At 43.1% G+C, this 23,881-nt stretch overlaps 1 protein-coding gene across 1 annotated transcript in view; it reads right to left on the reverse strand.

The window, feature by feature from the left end:
* The window catches only part of LOC150022607 (receptor tyrosine-protein kinase erbB-4-like), a 521,194-nt gene extending 516,320 nt beyond the window's left edge, over nucleotides 1-4,874 (reverse strand). Inside the window, exon 1 of the mRNA XM_090288254.1 lies at nucleotides 4,143-4,874. Coding sequence (XP_090144380.1) covers nucleotides 4,143-4,224 — 82 coding nt within the window. The 5' untranslated portion in view covers nucleotides 4,225-4,874. The remainder of the gene's footprint in view (nucleotides 1-4,142) is intronic.
* Between the last annotated feature and the right edge of the window lie 19,007 nt (nucleotides 4,875-23,881).

Below are 23,881 nucleotides of genomic sequence, written 5' to 3' on the forward strand. Positions count from 1 at the left end.
TTTTTTTTTTTTTTTTAATGGCTGTGGTCTACCTTCCTTCCTTGGTCAAGAAGAGAAAGAGGTTAAGAGAAAAGGAAAAAGACTTCTCTGTAGAAAGATTTGGCCTTGGAGTCAGAGCTTTTGAGATGTGTTAGTAATCTTGGATCGATGCCTTTTTATTGTCTTTCAGGGATACATCTGAGCAATGGAATGGCTTGCGACTGTCCAGCCAACCAGCCATATCAGATTTATCAGAAAGAAAGAATGACAACTGGCCCGGAGGACTCCTGCAGTGGCCGTGTGGCAGGTTGCTGGGAACAACACACACTAGAAAGAATATGCTTAGTGGTGGAGGGGAAAATATATTCTCACATGTGTAAACTCAATAAACAATAAGATGTAAAAAAGAAAAAGAATCTATAGTAATGGAAGGGTGAATACAAAAGACAGATGATAAATAGTACTTCTATTTAAGAACCAAAGGGATGAAAGCTTATGAATACTAAATATTTGAATCCACTTTAAAAAGGAAAGACAATTTTATCTCAAATAAATGCAAACTCTAAAATTCAGCCAGTGTAAACTTACTGTGTTCAGTTTAGAGTAAAAAATACTTAAGTTTTCCATGAAGCACATGCCCTGGTAAATATTCTAATGTAATTTCTTAATTAAGATACATTTCCAGTGACTAAATGAAAAATATATATAAAGCAGTGTCTTGATTTTCAAAAACTTGACTTTCAATGCATGCATGATTAAACTAAATAAAAGTGGTTTCATTTACGAAGAAATTCAGAAAACAGGACTCATCACAGAACCAAGAGTCTTTCAATTTTTATCACAACATCCCATATTAGTGTTTCCAAGCGATGCACGGTTATAGTAATAGGCATAAATTTATTAAGAAGCATTCAGAAGAAAAAATAATACCTTCTAAAAAGACCCCTTTTCCATACATAAAATGTTCAAAATTAAAAGAAAAATAAAGGAAACAGTGTACCCATGGGAACATTTACAGCAAACACGTGTAGGAAAAAGAATTGTTGTGGGTTTTTAAAAAAATATATTTAACATCTTTTACATCATTTAAGGAAGGTTATTAACCTTTTTCTTCTCAAAGGTAAAACAACCCTTAAGATTGGAGACACATCTTAAGTCCTTAAGATTGGAGACACATCTTAAGTATGTAGGAAAATTTGTTCTTTTCTAGAATGAAAGCAGGACTAAGTTACTTGCAAATAAGAAATGGGAACTTAACTTGTTCCTCGCATATCTATTAAGGTGTGTAAGACTATTATTTCCATATTACTACATAGTTCATTTCAATACAAAGGTGATAATATTTTTTAATCATACCAGGAAGATGGAAATTTGGAATTACTCCTTTTAGTGGTAAAGACTTTATAGCAGCCATATAGAGAGCCCTTGACTATATTTCTTGATAAAATGAATCACTGGAAATGAGGCTAAATCATTCTGAATTACAAAAAAAAAAAAAAAAAAAAAAATCGGCTTCTTTAAAGCTGACTTTTTCCAAGCAAAGGGAGAAAAACAGGTCCTGTTCAGCTATAAATATTTTTAAAACTATCTTAACTCTATACAAGAGAATTGTCGTGCCCCCCATATTTTTATTCTATTCGCATAGAGCAGTAAATAAGGTGCATTCCTTCTGCTTCTTAAGAAATTAGCATTTCAAAAATATGCCGCTTTCCCCGGAACTCCAAGCGTGTCTAATAATGCGAGAAGCAGATTGTCTTCCCTCGTTTCCTTAATTTGTTTCATCTAAAAGCAATTCAGTCAACATCTTGTCGCCCTCTGGCAGCTTAGTTTACTTATCCGCACTTAATTTCTCATTTGGACCAAAACAAACTCCTCCAAACTGCTACTGACTGCTAACCAGGAGAGTGGAGACGCAATATGTGTTTACTCGGAAACATACAGTCAGTCACACATACACAGCCACAAACACACAGATCTTCGCTCACATCCCAGACAGTTACTCGGTTATATAAAAACACTACATTAAAACCAGCTGAACTTTCTCCGCCAGGTGCGGCAGGGAGAGGGTGGGTAGGGTGAAAAAAGAAGTCCCCAGGGGCATTTACAGTTTCCAGTGGATCACCTTAGCATGCGTGTTGCAATTACACCAGGGATGCACCCGACAGCTTTTCTTTGTGCGGCCCTTTTATCTAGATCTCTGTGTTTTGAACAAGTGAGGCTCGCCTTTGTGTCCCCAGAATTTCAAGTACAGAGTCACACACGAACAACAATGGCACGCTAATCCTCGCGTTCTAAATGGGCTCACTTGTGGGTCTGACAATTCGCGGGGGGGTCGAGGGGGGAGCGGAGAAGAGACCAGCTGCAGAACTAATTTGGATTACATTCTTGCAGAAATTCTGAAAAGGGCTTTTCGGCATAGCTCAACCCCGAGCCACACAGTTAATACCAAATTGCGGCGGACTCCAAGCCTAGTCCCCCAGCCGCTGAAGCTGAACCAGACAGCCAGCCCCCAGTAGGTCGCCTCCTAGAAATTCCTCTCCGATAAGCCTGCTTGTCGGTCGCAACTGCTTTTGAATGGGTCAATGTGCATAATCAACTCATTGACGGAAAATATGAAGGGACACGGAGTGGGGAGGTAGATAAAAAGGGATGTATCTAAGAGGCCGCTTGGAATCTCAAGTCCTTGTTGGCGTAATCCCGGAGGTGGCTGGAGCGCAGAACCTGGTATGCATGAAGAATTTCAGAGTAACTGGGAGGGTGCAAACGACCAGTACAAACGGCGCACATTGTGCCATTCGAAGGTCATTTTAAAAGGCTCTATGATCGTAACTTGTTATTTACTAGGCAAGGCAAGGAGGAGGAGGCGACAGCGGCGGGGGCGGAGCGGGGAAACTACAGCGCACTGTTTTCTTGTGAGGTCAGAAGGACACCCTCCCCGGGCCTAAAGCTCTCGGTATCGCCCCTCGCGGGGGCTTTATCTCCTGTAGCTGCCTCCCACGCTCCCGGGAACAGCCCCGGATGGTTCCGGATATCTCTCCGGCTCTCCAAAAGGGCCCTGTTGGCCGCGTCAGACACCGATTCTCTGCGGTCCCTTCCTGTCCCACGTTCATCCCCAGGAAACTCAAGTGTCAAACTTTGAGCTCCCTCGCACTGCAGGTGCTGTCATTAGCCCTGCCAGCCGCGGCGCGCCAGCCCCACCGCGCCGCCTCTCGAGGTCGCTTAGCCTTTGGCCCGTCCAGGTAGCTGGGGCTCAAGCTCTCTCGCCAACAGTGGCCGCGCCCGCCTCCGGTTCAATCAATCCGCGCGACTGGTCGGCTCGGCAGCCGCACTGGGTAGTAAACAGAGAAGTTGGAGAGATTCCGGCCAATAGCAAGTTTAACTACAGGATGAACTCTTCCTGGAGCCAAACCCAGCAACCGATGGGAAGGCCGGCTCCCGGCTCAAGTATGTCAACCCTTTTTTTTTTCCTAAGAGGTCAGGCAGGCAGACAGGCAAGCTCCCTTAAGTCAATTGGGCGAGAGCTCTGGGACGCCGGCCCAGGAGGCCCCAAGTTCCGGGCTCCCATCCGCAGCTGCAGCAGCCCAGGCTGGGCTCAAGTCGGGTCCGACCCGGCAAGGCTCCGGCGACTGCAGGCGCAGTGGCCGCCGGCAGCACATACAGGTGCAAAGCTGGTTCTCCACGCTACACTCCACGCCGCCCTCCCGCACAGAAGGACCGGCTGGCACCGCCCCGGGACCCCAGTCCTTCCGCGTCCCGGGCGGTGTGCGCTTCTCCCAGGCTTCTTCCCTCAGGGACCAGACGGAGAGAAGAGGGTCTCCTCTGATTCAGAGTTTGGGTCCCCCCATGTCCCTCACAACAGGCGCGACTAGCAGGGATCCCCCTCAGGTTCACAGAAAACGCGCGAGAAAGAAAAAAGGGGTTCAAGGAGAGCGGAAAATATAGGGGTATCTATCTTCCCTATATAAAAGAAAATGCATGCACACACTGAGGATAAGTTTGGGGACATAATGAGAGGCGACCAAGAGGATCCGGTGGATTGGTTCCTCCTTTCCTGAGAGCCAGCGGGTGTCAGGTTGGGCAAAGGGGACAAGGGAACCACCCGTGCAGCCAGGCGGGCCGCAGCAGGTTCAACAACTGGAGCGCGAGAAGGAACCTCGACCCACCTGACTGAGAAGCGCTGGGCTGGACGGTCCCCGCCGCCACCAGAAGGCTCACCCAGACGCACAGTCCTGTCGCCAGCTTCATTTTTTAGAAGTCTCAGATCTCGTGCTGACAGTTACATGTCCAAATGGCATATCCCCTTTCGGGCACGCAGAGGAGATCCTTCAGCCAGGCGCGCGTGGGGGGCGCGAGGGGGACTGGCGCGCCGCGCGCAGTGCACCGACTCCGAGCGCGGGCGACGGAGTCCGCGATGATCGCGGGTCCAGGTCCGGGGACCGGAGGAGGGGGAGAGTGTGCGCCTTGAGTGCGCGCGCGTGTGTGCGCGTGTGAGCGCGTGTGAAAGGGTGCTCGAGTGTGTGAGCGTGGAGCTCCTGGTCGGACTGTGCAGCTATTTCCCTGTGCGATCCTTCTCTCTCTCTCCTTCGCTCCTCGCTTGCTGTCTTTCGCACTGGTCGGGCAACAATAAAAAGGAAGGGGGGGGAAAAAGGTTTCCAAAAAAAGTTGATTGCAAAGAGGCGGTCGGTTTCCGGCCTCTCGCCCCGGCCGGGCTATGTTCGGCTCCCTTTTTAGTTTCCTAGCACCTCCAGTCCAAATTGGGCAGAAAGTGGGGAGGGAGGAAGCTTCTTGCCTCTCCCCCTATCCAGTCCTTTTTTCTGTCAGCTTTCCTCACACTTGTCCGGCTGCTGCGGTAATTAAAGCTCCAAGCGTCATTTCCAACGCTCCGCAGTCTCCAGCTGCAGCCCCACGGAGAAATTAATAAGACACCCGGAGGAAAAAAAAGTGGGGAGGGGGGCGGATAAAACAACCCTCCACGCAACCGGGCTGGCTCGGCTCGGCCGCGCAAACCCCGCCCCTGCTTTGACCCACACAAGCCACGCCTTTTCTCCCGCTCCCTCCCCCAAAGGGAAATCTTATTGGCTCAGCCACTCCCCAAAATTGTCGGCCTCAGGAGTTGGGAAAACACCTGTCAGGGCGCGGGAGCTGGATTTAAAGGGCGCACCCCAGGCCACAGATTGAATGAAAGAGGCCCTGGACAGCTGGCCCGCAGTGTGCCAGACCACTGGAGAGATGTTTACAGAAAAGGTTTTTTAAATATATATTACAAGAAATTCACCATATTTTCCATTGCCCCACGAATCTCAGCCAAGACTAGACTTTCCCTAGAAACAAGAAAATAAAACGTTACCACAGGCATAAGCCTCCATTCCTTTCTATAACCCCTTCTGCAGATCAGGTAGCCCTGGGGACATAATCACCTGTCTTCTGACTCTCCCCATTCCCACCCTCCCACACGGACCTACACTGAGTCAAACTACAAGTCAGCATTTGTAGACCTACACACCCTTTGATTTTTAGCTTTATGGGTCTTTTCACTTTTCCCTTGGACTCTAGGACAACTTGGTTTGGGGTTCATTCCCATGAAGCAGATTCTAATCAAAAGCTACCAATTTGGTTATAAAAGGCCAGAAATTGTCCCAGGCCTGAGCTGTTCAGGTGAAAAGAATTTAAGGTGGCCATGCCAGGACAGAACCAATCTCAAATGATCAGGTGTATTCTACAACGGCCCCAGGTTTCAGCCTCCTCTGTGTTCTCTCTCTGCAAGTGCTTTTTCTTGATCCAGCATATCCTGGGATTGAGTCATATCAGAGTGCACACCGCTTGCCTTCTGCAGCTCTGAAACTATAGCCTGGGCCGAGGCCAGAATCTCATGCGGTAGTAGGTTATTTTGTTGTTTGCACAGGCATTCTACCTGTGAATTTTTCCCTGTTTTCAGTTTCTCCAGAAGCATCAAATGCATACATAAAGTGTATCAGAGGAACTTAAAAACCAAGCCACCCTGCCTCTCCACTCAACATTTGAGACCTTCCCACTCCTCCCCCACATCTTTTATCTATAGTCTTATCCCCATAGAATTTGCATGGAGCTGAGAACAGAAAGAAACAGCAGCCACATCCCAGAAGCTTAAAGTCTTTCCTTTCTTAGGCCCACAGCAAGTAGCAGGCACAGAGAGGAGGCCAAAGAAACTGATCATACTGTTTTTACCCAGAAGCAGCCTCGGGCCTAGAGAAACTAACCCTACAGCAGACAATGGTGCCTGGATGATGGTACTTAATTTCAGGGAACTATGCACACTGATCTTGAAGATTATCTTTGTTTTCTATTTTTATCACCCTCCTACCCCTTTGTTTTCCTTTATTTCATTCAATTTCTTCTCAGTCACCTTTCCTAAATCACCTTCTGCTTCCTATGATGACTCTATCTCTTTTCCATGAAAACTACTTTTTCTTAAATTTCCATTCTGTCCTTAGAATAGTTTAAGGGATTAAAACAACAATAAAACAAAACAAAAAACTTACTGCTTTTGGAAAAGTTTAAGTTTCTGAGTTTTGTTGAAAAAGAAATCTTTATAACAATTATGTTGCAAAAAGTGAAAAAATAGATAGTGTATTTTAGCTTAAATTAAGGGAAAAGTTAAAAAGCACAATATTTAGTGGCTTTTTCTACTGGTGTCATTTGTGATAGTTTTTACTCCCTCATCAATTGTATAGCCCTTCTGTAGCAGGAGCTCTTCTATACCTTGGTCACACCCATGTATCTAAAATAATTCTTGGCAAAAGAGGGATTTCAATTAATATATATTTTTTAAACTTGGTCTACATTGTTTTGGATGCTCGGCAGCCCATACTAATTGTTAGTTGACACTTCCATGATTTGCCTCTAATTCTCAGTTTCTTCTGTCCTGACTCCATTTTCCTGGTTCTCGTCGTCGTCGTCGTCGTCGGCAGCCGTCCGTCTCGAGAGACGATTGTGTAGCTTCTTAAGAGTCTATCTGCACCGCCGAGAATGGCTGTGCAGTCCGACTCGGGAGTGACACGGTATCTGTCTCCTCCCGTGTTGAATCGACATCTTGCGATGACGCTGGAGTGTCCTCTCCAGTGAAGCTGAAGCTACAGAGCCTGGGCAGGGTGATATGGAGGGTCTGCTGTTGCCCATGCAGCAGACCCCCCCTCTCTTCGCAGCTGAAGGGTCCAAGGGAAAGACGGAGTCAATACAGCTTGGCTTCAGGTGCGCCGCAGGAGTTGCCGGTGTTGACTACAACGTCAAACCGCCTTAGGGACTCCGGCTCCGGATTTTCTGTCGGGGTTTACTCCCTTAGCCTTTCCCCTGAAGAGGTATGCCGCAAGGCAGCGGAGGTTTTTTGGAGTCAGAGTTTTCCTTCTCTGATGTGCCCTGACTGGAAGATCGAACCAGCGACACTTAGCTCGCAGGCCGACGCTCAATCCTGGTTCTAAACTGTTAAAAACAATGATTGCGACCTGACCAGCAGCCTGTAAACTAAATTGGTGTGAAAGCTCTACCCCCAATAAAACGTACTATCTTCTATGGGGACTGCTCTGCTCAATCAGAGTCTATCTAGCTCACATACTCTGACTATGAGACCCTAAGACTTAGGAAGTTGATACCCTGTGTGGGCAAACCAGAAGAGTGGGAGAGTAGAAGACCTGAGCTAGAGTCAAGATTTAATTCTTAATGTGTCTGCTCTCATGTGCTTCCCATTTCAGCTGAGCCGTCATAAGAAAGGAACACCGGAATAGAGGACATTGGCTACCTGATGTGGAAAGGACTGGATTGCTAGAGGATTTCTGAGATGGATTTCTTTACTTTCCTATGTATCCTTATAATAAATCGCTATCAGTTGAATTAACTAAAATGTGTTGCTGTTATTTGCAACCTGGAAAAAAAAAACAAATCATAGTAACCAACTTGTGAGGTACAAACCACAAGGCAATTCCTAGAATTACCTGCTCAGGACCCCTTTTCTAGGAACTGTCCTTCCCTCAGGCTGACATGTTTGACCTGGATCCACCTCCATGGTACAAGTTCCACTCCCTCTTCTAAGCTGGAGCTCTCAGAATACTAAGTTGGACCAATCAAATTTCCTTGGTTACTGTTGATTGGTTGAAAGATGGTTACCCTCCCACCCCCGAGTCTCTTCTCTGGCAATTTTGTGCACGGGAAGGAAAGAGGAGTTAATATTGTCATTCACTGGTAGCTTTTGGGATATAAAAGTCCTTTTATGAAGAGATGACGAGGCTACAATGAGAAAGAACAAAGCTGCCATTTTAAAGAAGCAAAAGCCCAAACAGGTCCCAAGAATGCTTAAGCTACCTCCCGTGACTTAGTTGTTCAAATTCCCTTTCTCCTTAAGCTAGTTCAATTTTTGTTCTTGTGGCCTGAAACCAGAATAGCATGAAATGGTAAAAGAACTTCTCCAACTTGAGTGAGATCACATAGGCCATAATGCCGCTTTACGTTCCCTTCCCAGATTTCCATGATGTCCCATGGCTGAAGCCATACCCCAGCAAAGAAATTCCTGTAGCCTTTGCTGCTTCTCAATATCCCCTTCTTTGCTTCGTTTCTCCGATTACTTATATAATTCAAGGACAGTCTTGTCATCATGAATGACAATGCTGCTGGTGGGAGAAAAGAATATATTGATCTCTCAGTTCAATGTTGAATTAGATACATTCTCCCAGTCTTATAGTTCACTCCCATCTTCAGCTTGTTTCTAAATCTTCCCTAAAGGTAAGATTAGAGCTTGCTGCTTTAGACATTTTGCTATTGGCTATAAGTATACATCTGGGACAAAAGTAGACTCAGAAAGAAAATAAGATGTTCTGATAATTCAATTCTTTTCTCCCGATCATCTAAAATTATAGGATTGTAATTTCCCTCCCATCATCTAAGTTATCTTGTGATCACAAAAAAACTCACTTCATATATGTGAGCTCATTGCTGCATCTTTAAAGGAAGAGATTGTGTTCCAAATCTAAGACTTCACAAGTCCATAATTTATGGATCACCTACTATGTACAAGTCATAATTTTCACAGACTTCAATTGTTTCTTATATTTTTTTTCCTCTTTCTCCATTTAACTACACATAGCTCTTCATATAGGGCACCAACACAGCCACACTTAAAATGCCTTAAGGAAATATAAAAATAAGCTCACTACTATATCACTGTGAAGATCTTTATATCTTTACTATTCTATCAGGTAAGAAGAAATTTTGATAAATGCAAAGCAGGTTCAGTATTATAATGATCAATTAAATGACAGACATTTGTTGATCATCATAATGATGGGGGTGGTTTTTGTTAATTAACTATTACTTGAAATAACATCTTTGCTCTTAACCCTCAGAGTTCTGACATTCTCTGATACTTTGGTGGTGTTCAATGTTTCAAAGATTAAAAAATTAAAAGTACAAGCATATTTTTAAATTCATAAATATACATTAACTGAAGAAATATTTTTATTGTCTTAGATAATTTAATATCCAAAGCGGAGGACTTCGCTTTTTGTTAATAAATGTTGTTTTCTTTATTGTGCATGATTAAGCTTTAATTCTTTTTTTTTTAATTTATCCTGTTAATTTGCATAAACACAACAAGAGCAGCAAATGATCACTTACGATCTTTAGTTCTGCTTTGCTGGAACTTACCCAAGGAACATTTAGGGTGACCCTCAGTCTGCTCTTCAGGGCACAGAAACTGGGCCACATACCTGGAATTCATCCTTGCCTGTACACACCTGTCCTTTCAAAGTCTTTCTGGTTTTTCATTGTGCCTTAAGGTCCTTCTAGTCATCTTTCAGGAAAACAACCTTCATTCCTTCCCTGGAGAGATTGCTGTGGACCGCACAACCAACCATGGTACCAGGCCTTTTATCTCGTGGGCTTTTATTACCTTTGAAAGTCATTCCCAGTTCCTCAGGGCTTTTTGGTAACAACCTGAGCCCAAGTATGTCTCCTTTAGGCTTGACATTCCAGTCAAAGACTTGGTCAAAAAAAAGAAAAAAAAAAGGAACCTCTATTAACAACTGGTCTTATTAGTTCTATGCAAAGAAACTTATGTCATTACTTACTTGTTTAGAATGCCAAACTCTGGAGGGATAAGCTTTAATTCTTAAAGTGCGAAGGAGGAGTGACTGAATATAAATCAAATCTGTGTCAGTTTTATGTCTATGCATCAGTGTCTGTCCAAGCTCTTACAGACAGTTTTGGTTTGTGGTTCTAACTGAAAACTAATTTCGATTCTGTGGACAGAGTATTCTTTTCCAAAGTTATGCAAAAGTAATTTTCCTGTTGTATATCTGCTTCATATATTTTCTTACTCTAAGTTCTCGTATCCCACATAGTTTCTTCTACTGCTTTGTGATTTTAAAACTAAAGTAAATCTTCAGTAACAGTTGCCAATTGAAAACCAGGAATAAAACAAACATTTGTACTTTTTTCATGTTGATGTATTTATGGATAAGTTAACAAATGAGGTAACTTATCGAGGCTATGATTGTACCTGGCCTGAAATCTGAACCAAGATTAAGTTTGCTAGTTTCTTTTTCAGGTAGCCTCTTATGTTTCATTTCCTTCCTTCTGTATTCTTAACTTAGCAAAGAGTTTGATCATGTTATAGTTAGCATATAGATTTGTCAAAAGAATCCAAAGTTACATTTGCCATGCACAGAAAAATGGATGTTATTCTGACTAAGGTCACAACGAGTTCTCAGAATGTTTCCTGAACATCTTCCCGACAGTCAACTAAAGTAATCATTTAGAAACCATGTATTTTCTTCTCAGGTTTGTATGGGCATGGATGAAACTTCAAACTTCAGCAAAGAGCTTCTAATTGTTCAGAAAGGGTCCTAACCTTGTTGAGTTGTCCTTCAACCCTTCAATAGCCTGGACCCCTGTGCCTGATCACCTCGCAGGATAAGCCAGTTCTCTTCCTTTTATATTGCTGTTCTCTAATTCTCTTTGTGCCTACCCTTATCAAGCTGCTCCTCACCTCTGAAGGTCTGTCTCTGAGGCCCCAGCCATTTGGCAGGTTCTCTTCATGGTCCTGGCCAAGAAGAAATCTGAACCAAGAGTCACAGTTTTCTACTTTCCCAGGTTATACATGTCAGAGAATGTTCCAAGTACTTAATACTATAATTTTCCAGTAGAGAAGGTCCAGCATATAAGATACTGAAATTTTTGAATCTCACAAAGTAGTAGCAAAAAAGTTGTAATAGACAAAATGGCAAAGGTTAAACTTTTCATCATGTTTGATGACAAGACAGAAACTACTAATAGTAGGATTTATGTATTTTTTAAAGAAGGGTGGTTATTAATTTATACTGATCAATCTATAAATGTTTTCCCATTTGATGAGCCATAAAGGTCTCTAAAGACTATACAAAAAACAAATAAACAAACAAAAACAAAAAACAAAATAAAATAAAATAAAAAACGCTGGTTGATATATCTTTCTTTTTGAGGTTTTAGTTTATCATTTAAGAAAACCAACCATGAATATAGTTTGATTCACATCTACTTTTTAGTATTTAAACTGCTGACATGATGTAGCAAACATATTAGTAACATACTACTATATCAAAGCAATGTGGCATAACAAAAATACAAATATCCCAACAGCTGATAATATCGAAATAAAAACCAGTAGTATCCAATATAAATTTATTAAGATAGGGAAAGATTGAACTGGACAATGTTTCAAATCTCAGGATAGAATATACACATTTACAAAAATAATTTTATTAAGAAAAAATATAAAGTTATATAAAGTTAGAAAATAATCTTTTGTTCAATGAAACTTTACCTAACTTTTATTGGGAACATTTACTTAAACAATTTGTAAACAACACAGACTTTCTCAAGTAGTCTATTTAAAAAAATTGGATTAGTAATATGAAATGCCATAATGTATACTGGTCATTTCAGATTTTTCATTATGGGTGTAACTTACTTTTAAAATAAAACTAATTCATAAGCAATTTATATTACTCTGTATAAACTGAATGAAAAAACACTACACTAGATAGTTCTTTGTAATATCTGTTTACATTATATAAAGTATTACCATTAACAGATTTGTGTGTTTTATGTAATTTTCAAGAAAATAATATCAGTTATTATAATATACGGTATTTATCTTAGCTAATAATACATGTATGCAGACTTCACTTTTTTTTCTATTTAGACATTTCAGGCAAACATTGATAGAGGAGAAGATGCTCTTTGTCTAATTAAATACTGGAAGAAAATAAAACAATTGTGATAATTCACTGTTGTCTGATAGATAGAGTGAGAGGATGGGAGAGGTCTGCTTTATGTAGCATAATGTAACTTTGTTAAATGAATACTTATAGACAAATGGAATTACTACCTGTCTTACTGCATCTGCTTCTTACTCCATTTAGGAATTCCCCAACACACTGGAGAAGATGTTATGCATTATATTAAAAATATAATGATCACTGTAAATGTTTTCTGTCTCTCTAGTATTTCTTTTCAAAATACTATTCTGAATATTGTCATTGTGTTCTCTGAATAACGCTCAAAGAATATTACTTGATCATAAATCAGTGATAGTATTACACTGAATTCAAAACTAACTTTCATTTTGTCTTAACATAATTACATTTCAGCATTATGTTATTTTCTAGTATTTGAAGGGAAATAAATATGTTATGTATATGCACAGACCCATAATTTCACCCCAATTTTTGTTATGTGTAAAATAAAAAACATTCTTTCAACTATTTTTTACTATCTGAAATAATTAATATTCAATTAGTTTAGTCTGATACTGACATTTAAAATTTTCTAAGTAAATATTTCTATGACCTCTTCCTTTTACCTTTTCCCACATTTTTCTCCACCAACAGATTATATTCAAAAGAAAATAATTCTACTCTCATTTTTAAATGAAGAACAAAGAAACTAAAAATGCATTGAGCTCTGAACTGCGATACCCCTCGTTAGGCCAGCAAATATCAATGATAGAAAAGTATTGATTACAAAGGCAATCAAGAGACAGACAATAAAGGTATCATTTTAAAATGATAAGAAAAAATACATGTTTTAGGTAATTGGAATATTTATGCATATGTGCAATTACACTATATATTCATATTTATGACTTGAAAAGGGTTATCCTCTTGAAACTTTCCTATTTCACTGTGTTCAAAGTAAATGGAAATCCACTCTTAATGTGAAATTGGCATTTTTATTTTTTTAACGACATAAATAAAATCCACAGAGCTGTCAAGATAAAAATAATCATTTCAAATACTGGAATGGGAGCCGTGGCTGTGCCTGCCTTTCAGCAAACAAGGACTGACCGTGCTGGCTAGAACCGCACCTTCGAGACCGGAAGATTCTGATCCTGAAAAGGTCCTGAGCTTGGTTCCCACTCCCATGGCCCTCGCTGTACACGTTAATCAAAAGGTTTGCTGCCCAAGCCTTGCCCTACGAAGCAATGACGGTTATTCCTAAACTGACCTCATGTTTATTTATTACTTCAGCTTTTGAGCCCCAAACCTTATCTGATCTTATTTCAAACACACACACAATTTTTATGCTGCTTTTTAAAAGTATACAACACAGTTATTTTAAATGTGCTTGTGCCTGGTATAAATGGAGAAGCTCTGTAACTCCCCCAATCTGCAATGCGGTGCTTAGTGAGTCTGAATAATATTCCAGTGGCTATTCACGCAAATTATTTTCACCCAGGGTCTTTGTTAGTATGAAGGGGCCCTTCTAATACCTTAAGGCCACACTACCTTGTTTGGTCTTACTCTGCAACATTAGCTGATAACTAATGGATACTGTCAGCTACAGTACACTAAGCAGAAAAAATAAAAGCAGAGTGTTCAAAAGTAAAAGATTCCAAAATGCTCACGGCTTACCATTTATTTATATATTTTCTGAATGCTGCCTTGCCCCTCGGCAAATGAAACTCCTGTAGAGGATCAAATTCATCGAGAAAAATAGTTGGAAAGCATAAATCCACAGTCAATAATAGCCATAATGCTCTTTAACTGGCAAACATTATATCGCCACAGGAATTCCCATTTTGTGACTTCTGGTTGAGCAACAGTGGCATCCAGTGGCCAGATAATTGTTTCCACCATGAAAGTGTTGCGGGCAGTCCAAGGGAAGAGTACTAAAGGCTTCGGAAGTATTTAGCCTAAGCACAGGAATTTACTAGGGGAAGCAAATCAAATACCTCTCTGTTTCCAGAGCAACCCTGGATCAAGTCTAGGTCATGAGATTTGACTCTAATGACTACTCAGTGCTGGCAATCTCTCCAACACCCCTTAATAGCATCAATTTAGGATACCTATTTACTGTCTACTGTGTGTACTCAGGTTGACTCCATTAACTATAACCTTTCTAAACTAGAAAATTTCCCTACAATGAAGCAGACACCAATTCTGTAAAAATCATCCCACAAAATCAAAGGTTGTAAGAATAAAAGCTGATAACATGCACTCAAAGTTCATTTTGTTCAAAAATGTTTTGATGACCTCATGTGTCAAATATGATCCCTAATATTTATATGCAATCTGTGGGTGACATTTGGGTTCAGGTTAGTATTGTGGTGGTATAATAAGGAGTCCTGGACCTAGAAGGTGTTTGTCCCAGATCTTTTATTTACTGGCAAGCCCAATAAACCTCTGAACCCAATTATACCTACCTCTCAGGGGTTTATGAGGCTTAAATGTGATAAATAAAAAGCTTCCAACACAATCTTTGACCCAGAGTAGGTGCTCAATAATGAAGACGCAAGGAATACAAGTTCTACACCCAGACTTCTGCATTCAAATCCTGGTTCTGGCACCTACAATCTGTGATTCAGGGTAAGTTATTTTCACAATCGGGCCTTGTTTCCCATATAAATAGGGGATATAATAATATATTTCCCCTAGGATTATAATATATTTTAAGTGAAACCGTGCATTCAAATTTTTAGAATAGTTCCTAGGATATAGAAATCATTCAATAAATACTCCCTGTTCAAAGTTGCAGCCTTTACATACAAAAAAAGTTTATTAAGATCAACAGTAAGAAATGCTCTATAATTTTCCTCCTGGTTCTGATTATATTTGTCCCTGAACTGTTCCCTGTCTATGTCATCTATAAGATTAATGGCATATTTTCCAAGTAGGCAAACCATGATGAGAAGTACAGTGTGCGTGAAGGCAGGACTTGATCAAAGCAAATCGATAGCATCTAAGCAGAACCTTAAGAAGCGGGAAAAGGACTCTGTCTGATTCAGGGAAAAGAAAGAGCAATAGCCTGGGAGGAGAGGTGGAAATGTACAAAATGCATCCGGTGGGGGGCGGGGTGGGGGAAGATTGAGATTCTAAAATTTAAGAGGTAATTGAACTAATACTTATTTTATCAGAATGCTTTTCAGATGCAACCTTGTTAAGTAAGACAAACCTGAGTACCACTTGCATTTTTCACTTTTGTTCTGTCCCATTTGATATACAATCACAGCAACTTATAACCAACAGGAACTTAGATTCGCAAGGGTTTTGTGAAGTGCAGTCAGTTAACAATATCAATGACACCCCTCCTGTTCCCTGTACTGCTACCTGCAGGTGCTCTTCGGAAACCAAGAGCCTCCGGATGAGTATTTTGACATTTAGGTACCCTGGGGAAGGTTCTTTGGAACTTGGGCTGCTTACTTCCCCCTGGATGAGGCTTCAGGAGGCCTCTGCTCTTTTTATCTCTTGCTCTTCCTCCTCCTCCTTCCTCTTCTATCTTCAGGACAGGATGATTCCCTCCAGGATACTTCAATGAAATAAACTTCAGGGAAAAAAAAAAAAAAACTGTTAGAATAATTATTAAGTGTGTTCTCACAGCATACTAGTTTGTCATATGGTCAGGGTTATTATTTGATTCTAACCGAGGAAGTTATTTTTCAATAAAATTAATTGATTCTTTAAAAGAAAGAATGAGAGTATCAAAATCCAGACAAGTTTGAATAAGAGACATGTTAGGCTACAATACAAGATACTAAATGGGGTGACCAGTGAAGCTGGGAGAACATTCATTCCTAGCATAAAGTGTAAGAACTGACCAACCAGGGAATTGTCCAGGAGGAGTTGGCCATAGATCGGTGAACCAAGGCATAGGGTCCAACATGCTAAGCCAATTTTGATAAAACTCATTGGCACCATGGGACCCAGAACAGAAAGAGAAGAGCAGCAACTGTCCCAGGCTATTCCGTTCAGAAATCAAGCAAGGAGCAATCCTGGTCATGTTCAGTAGGTCACGGAAGGACTTCCCAGCTAGGCCAAGGAGCTCATTCTTAAATTTCAAAGTATATCACTGTTACTAAGACTTTTTTTGTATTACTTATTTCTATATTTCTTATCTATTTAAACATAAATAGCCTAAAGAAAAGAAAACATTAAATCAATAACCCTTTAGTATAAACTTAATTCATCACATGCTTTTCAATATATCGATAAAGAGGAGGCACTAGTAACATCAAAAGTAGGTGGGGATTGATGAAAACAGGAAACAATGGAATTAAGAGACCACTTCAGGCAAATACAACGTTCTAATTCAAAACAAGTTACCAGAGCTATCAAACTAAGCACGTCATCAGGCAACTAACTGCCTGAGAACACATTAAAGTCTTGGCCAACGTATTTTTTTCCCTTAAAGGCCAGACTCGCGTTTACTTACAGAAGCTCTCTTATAAGCACAGAAATATGCAAACATTTATTAAGTGCTGAGTCTGCATTGCTAACGCTGTCATTAAAGAGGAAGTACAGTGAGAAAATAAGTCTTTAGAATCACAGAGTTACAAATGAAAAACTCTGATCTCTCCATGTCACCTGTAGGGAAAAAAGCCACTAATAGCAGCTACTTTGCCCCTAAAACAGAAGTAGAGAAACCTTCTAAAATGTATGCTTTCTTTACATGTCTTTTCAACTTCAATTTCAGGAACTAATAAGATCTGAAGGCATTATAACAGGCTAAAAGCAAAAAAATTCAAAGTAGACATCCACTCCATGGCCCATAGGTTTTTAGAAACACTGTGCAAATCATTCAGAACGGGGGATGCTGCCTCTGTGCCTTTCACAGACAATGCGACCCTATGCCAGGCCACAAAGAAGTGAGTGATTGGTAAATACACAGGCACTTCCCTTGTAGTCTCTCTCCAAGGGAAAGAGGTTTGTTATTACGTATGCACTATATTGAATAGAGCAATTCAATTGGAGAGGGCTTTATGGTAAAAAAAATTTTTTTTTTAAAGACCCAAGTTTCTTGACTACTTAGAAATAGAACATATTTTCAAGAGCATCTTGGTAACAGGTTGTGCGTGGGCTGTCAGCTGGCTTTGGCGGATTAAAGCAATCATGATTCAGCATTCTTGGAAGAAAAATGGGGATGTAGAAATCCTCAATAAATATTTTCAAAACATGAGAAATACAGGAACACATTCTGCTGGCATTTTGTGACAAAGCTGAGGGAGAAACAGTATGCTTAAAATTATGAGTCTGGATGTTCCTTTTCTGTTCTCTTCCAAACAGCACAGCGAAAGGCCTTGATGTATAATTTTGTTTCCCTGCATTCTCTGGTTACTAGAGAGGCTCCACAATGGACACAGTGTTGATATCAGATTTATTTTCAGGACTTAAGAGATGATGTCAGAACAAGTGGCAGAGCCACACGAAGCAACAAGTGGATTGTGAAGCCAGCTTGTCCTTACAGCACCTCCTGTCACTTTGTTTACAATACAACGGGTTGCCTGTTTCAGGAACAAGAGTGTGTGTTTGTGTGTTTATGTGCTTGTGTGTTTGTTATTTTATTACTGTGGGAAAGGTGTCCAAAATAGTGAAAGAGATTCTTAGATAATAATAAATTAATATATATCAGGTATATGACATGTCATGTCATGTCATGTCACGTAAGGACGCTGTGAGGGGACGTGCAGAACTCAGGTCGTGTCTTTGCAACTTTGATTCCCTTTTCTCAGCCTACAGTTATTTCAAAGTTAAAAGTGTTTTATGTAGTATGTAAACGTGCAGCTGAATAGGGTGGTCCTGGTTGCAGGTTATATCTTTGTTTGCTGGACTTCCGTGCACTTGATTTTCTGGAGCTTGTGGTTGTTTCTAGTTTTGAGGTAGTTGTGTTCCTTCTTGGTTGTGGAGGGAGACGCCGCGTGTCTGTCTACGCCTCCATCTTGGCCAGAAGTCCTCCTAGTGAATATTTTAATTGAATTATTATATTCTTCAATTCCTGAAGTTCTGTTTTTAAGATACTTTCATTTTGTTCATGCATCATTTTCCTGATTTTCCTTAGTTGTCTGTTTTCTCTCGAAGTTCATTGAACTTATTTAAGATGGTCGTTTTTATTTTTGTCTCATAATTATTAGGTCTTCATTTCTTTAAGGTTGTTTCTGTGCTGGCTTAGGGGAGGGGCTCTCATGGGTGAAATAATTTTTTAACCATTTTAACGTAGCTGGTTTTGGCTTTGCACTTTCCTGGGATATTATGACTTTTTAACTGGTTTCTGGAGTTCTCTTAAAGCGTTTTTAGACAGTATATTGTTAAGTTCGTGCCTCTGTGGAAGAACAAAGTGTGGGGCTTCCTATTTTTCTAAAGGATTGGGCTGGCCTGGCAGAGGGTCCCTGGTTTATTCTTTGGGTGTTCTAGAGGGAACAGGCTATGAGGCAGAAGCCTGTCATTCTTCCAAAGTTGTGTAGTTTTTGTATTTTATGCTGTTTTAGTTTGTAACTAGCCCTATAGAAATAAGGTGATTAAAACAGGGGGAAATGATAGCAGGGCCCAGGTGTTAGAGTTTAGCCTTAATTGATAGGCTTAAGTAATTGAAGCTGTGACTGGATAGACTTTCTTTATCACCAAACCTTTGCTTCTGGAATTTTGCCTAGAGGGTGGCGGCAGGCAGCAGGACCCCAAATTGCTTTTCGGTAGCATAACTACTAATGAACCAAGATTAAAGCATTTTCATCTCCCTAAAAATTATCCTGTGTCTTGTTGTTGTATCATCCTTTCCTCTAGCCCCATAGCCCAAGGCAACCAGTGATCTACTTTCTGTCTCTATAATTTTGCATTTTCTAGAACTTCATGTAGACTTTTATGCTTTGCTTCTTTCACTTAGCGTAATGCTTTTTGAGATTCATTTGTGTTGTTTTGTGTATCAGTATTTTGATCTTTTTTATTGCTGTGGATGTCTGTGACGCGATATTCTAGCGTCCGCATCGTTTAGAGCTGCGACTCAGAACATGGCGCGTTCCTAGAAGCCGCTTTCGGCATCAGTGGGCGGCGGCGCGTGGACTTGCAAGCGTGGGGCGCGGGACCAACCGACGCCACTTCGTGTTGGGCAGTGGAAGCTGGAGAGCCGGGCTATTCGGACTGAGCCAATTGGTTTCCATGAATCTCAATAGTGCCAGCACTGTTGTTCTTCAAGTCTTAACTCAGGCCACCAGTCAGGATACTGCTGTGTTAAAGCCAGCTGAGGAGCAGTTGAAACAGTGGGAAACATAGCCAGGTTTTTATTTAGTGTTGCTGGTAAGTTGCTTAAAAATAGTTATTATTTTTAATAAAATGAGACACTATTCTATTGTTTTAAAAACCTAATTGTGTTGGTGGTTTACTTAGTGAAACTGATCCAAATGTTTGGCTGCCATTGCACTGCCATTTACTAATTCGAGGCATGGCACTTGGAGGACATTTAAGAGATGTTTATTGTTGGGTGATTATACCCAAGCAGGGTATTGGTAGTATCTGCTTAGAAGGTTACACGGCCAGTTTTCTATTTTAGCCTGTAAATGCTGCCCTCAAGACTGTAAAGGAGGAAAGAGGAAGGACATCTCTAAAATCAGAGAAGGAAAACTCTGACTCCAAAAAACCTCCGCTGCCTTGCGGCATACCTCTTCAGGGGAAAGGCTAAGGGAGTAAACCCCGACAGAAAATCCGGAGCCGGAGTCCCTAAGGCGGTTTGACATTGTAGTCAACACCGGCAACTCCTGCGGCGCACCTGAAGCCAAGCTGTATTGACTTTGTCTTTCCCTTGGACCCTTCAGCTGCGAAGAGAGGGGGGGTCTGCTGCATGGGCAACAGCAGACCCTCCATATCACCCTGCCCAGGCTCTGTAGCTTCAGTTTCACTTGAGAGGACACTCCAGCGTCATCGCAAGATGTCGACTCAACACGGGAGGAGACAGATACCGGTTATAAGCTCATCCGATTGGCGAAGGAAACGAGCGCCAGGGGTCTCCTCTGACGGTGGGAGAGGTCATCGCACCTCACTGGACAGCTACCGTCTCGCCATGGCTCGCCTGCCCCACTGGGTGTGTGGGGATCAGAGAGGCGCCTCTCGAAAAGTGGGCCACAAAACACCCGCACCAGTTAATTCCAAGCAAACAACAAGAAAGAAGCCTCCGGCTCTTCGCCTCGCTAGCTGGAACATCAGGACCATGTGCCCCGGACTTACTGCAGACCTTCCGTGGATCAAGGGTGCCAGGAAAACCGCTGTCATCGATAGGGAACTGGCACGACTAAACATCGACATTGCGGCTCTACAGGAGACCCGGTTGGCCGACAATGGAACTATCAGAGAAACCAACTACACCTTCTACTGGCAAGGGAAGTCTCCGGACCAACCAAGACAGCACGGTGTTGGGTTTGCTGTGAAGAACACGCTTGTTAACTCCATAGAGCCACCCACAGGAGGCACAGAGAGATTACTTACCCTCCGATTGTCAACAACTTTCGGCCCAGTCAGCATTCTTAGCGCATATGCCCCAACCCTCTGCGCCACCACCGAAGAGAAAGAACAGTTCTACCATGCACTGGACGAAGCGTTATCCAAGATTCCCAGAAGTAACGCTCTCTATCTCCTTGGAGACTTCAACGCAAGAGTAGGAGCCGACCACATGGCCTGGCCCACCTGCCTTGGAAACTTTGGGAGAGGAAAGATCAATGAGAATGGTCAGCGACTGCTTGAGCTTTTGTGTCACCACGGCCTGTGCGTGACAAACACATTCTTCAAGTGCAAAGAGATCCACCAGGTGTCATGGAGGCACCCCCGCTCCCGTCATTGGCACCAGCTTGACCTCGTCATCACCAGAAGAACGGATATTGGCAGCACCCTCCTCACCCGCAGCTACCACAGTGCAGACTGCGACACGGACCATGCCCTCGTGGTAAGCAAGGTGCGCATAATGCCGAAGAGGTTGCACCACTCCAAGATGAAGGGTCGCCCACGCATCAACACCAGTTGTGCCAGCAACCCAGTTAAGACCCAGCAATTCATCAACAAGGTGGAAGATGCACTCGGCGAGGGAGTGGCGGCAGATGACATTATCGAATCCAATTGGCCACGTCTCCGCGACGCCATATACAACTCCGCCATTATTGCTTACGGGAAGAAAGAGCGGAAGAACGCTGACTGGTACGAGGCTCACTGGGAAGAAATGGAACCCGTGATCGAGGCTAAGAGGAAGGCCCTTCTGGCTTACAAGGTCACGCCCACTCCCAGTACACTTCAAGCTCTACGGGCTGCCAGGAACAAAGTCCAGAAGACCGCCCGCCACTGTGCCAACACCTATTGGCTAAACCTGTGCAGAAGCATTCAGGAAGCCGCCGATATAGGCAACGCACGAGGAATGTATGAGGGTATCAAGAAGGCAACAGGCCCAATCCCCTCCAAGATCGCCCCCCTTAAGTCCAAGACAGGTGAGGTCATCACTGACCAGGAACAGCAAATGCGGCGGTGGACCGAGCACTACCTCGAGCTGTACGCAACGAAGAACACCGTAACAGACACTGCTCTTAACGCCATCCCAGACCTACCAGTCATGGAGGAGCTAGACACCCCACCTACTGCGGCAGAGCTCAGCAAAGCCATCGACCGCCTCGCTTGCGGGAAAGCACCAGGAAGCGACGGAATCCCTCCAGAAATCCTAAAGAGCGGGAAACCAGTCCTGCTACAGCCGCTCCACCATCTACTCTGTCTCTGCTGGAAGGAAGGTTACATCCCCCAGGATATGAGAGACGCCAACATTATCACCATGTACAAGAACAAAGGAGACCGCAGCGACTGCAACAACTACCGGGGCATCTCTCTCCTCAGCGTGGTCGGCAAAGTATTCGCCCGGGTCGCTCTTGCCCGCCTGCAGACCCTTGCTTCCCGCGTCTACCCAGAGTCCCAGTGTGGCTTCAGAGCTGGCCGATCAACAGTGGACATGATCTTCTCCCTACGCCAGCTGCAGGAGAAGTGTCATGAGCAGCATAAACCACTCTACCTCGCCTTTATTGACCTCACGAAGGCGTTTGATCTGGTCAGTCGAAGCGGACTCTTCAGCTTGCTACGGAAGATTGGCTGTCCACCACATCTGCTTGCTGTGGTCATGTCCTTTCACGACAACATGCACAGCACGGTGTCCTACAACGGCGCAACCTCTGAGGCCTTCCCAGTCAGCAGCGGAGTAAAGCAGGGCTGCGTCCTCGCGCCTACGCTGTTCGGAATCTTCTTCTCCATGCTCCTCCAATACGCCTTTAAGGACTGCAGCGAGGGTGTCTTCATTCACACCAGATCCGATGGCAAGCTCTACAACCTGGCCCGTCTACGAGCCAAGACCAAAGTCAAAGAGGTGCTCATCCGTGAGATGCTCTTCGCCAACGATGCAGCTTTGACATCACACTCCGAAGAGGGACTCCAGCAGCTAGTCACTTGCCTTTCCCACGCATGCAAGGAGTTCGGACTAGCCATCAGCCTGACGAAGACGAATGTTATGGCTCAAGGCACGGGGACTCCCCCATGCATCACCATCGACGGATACACCCTGGAGGTTGTCAACGACTTCACTTACCTCGGGTCCACCATCTCGAGCTCTCTGTCAGTCGACTTGGAGGTCAACCGGAGAATCGCCAGGGCAGCCACAGTTATGGCCAGACTGAACCGGCGAGCGTGGAACAATTCCAGCCTCACTGAGAAAACCAGACTGCGCATCTACCAAGCCTGCGTACTCAGCACTCTCCTCTATGGCAGCGAGACGTGGACCACCTACGCAAGGCACGAAAGGAAACTCAACAGCTTCCACATGAGGTGCCTGCGACGCGTCCTGCATGTCGCCTGGCAGGATAAGGTCCCCAACACCGAGGTGCTGAAGCGAGCCAATATGAGCAGTTTGCATGCAGTTCTTAGCGAGAGACGCCTCAGGTGGCTCGGCCATGTCAAAAGAATGGATGCAGGCCGTATCCCCAAAGACCTCCTCTACGGCGAGCTAGCAGAAGGCAAGAGGATGACAGGGCGCCCAAAACTGCGGTTCAAAGACATCTGCAAAAAGGACATGACACAATGCTCCATCAATCTCAACACATGGGAAGTTCAAGCAGACGACCGCCTAGCCTGGAGGCTCGCGGTCAGACAAGGTACGTCACGCGCGGAGGCTGCACGCAAGGAGGAGGCGGTCCAGAAAAGATCGAGGCGGAAGCAGCGTCAGCAGCAGCAACAACAGCCATCTGCCTTCACCTGTACCAAGTGCGGCAGGGATTGTCACTCCCGAATCGGACTGCACAGCCATTCTCGGCGGTGCAGATAGACTCTCGGGAAGCTACGCCATCGTCTCTCGAGACGGACGGCTGCCGACGACGACGACGACGATGACATGTCATATGTATATGATATATATTATGATATATGATATATAGGCCATATCATATATATCATGATTGTGTGTGCTATGTCTGGCTGAAACAGTATTATTTAGGACTCGCATACTACCAAGTTAACAATCATTTAAAAAAATAACTGATAAATAATAGAGAGAGCCCTCATGTTAAGGTAGATACAGCAAAAGATTACTGTTATAAATTGATAGTCTTTGATAGTATCTCTTTGGG

The sequence above is a fragment of the Furipterus horrens genome, unplaced genomic scaffold (assembly GCF_987537825.1).
Source record: "Furipterus horrens unplaced genomic scaffold, mFurHor1.1.pri manual_scaffold_1, whole genome shotgun sequence".
In the NCBI taxonomy this organism is placed as follows: Eukaryota; Metazoa; Chordata; class Mammalia; order Chiroptera; family Furipteridae; genus Furipterus; species Furipterus horrens.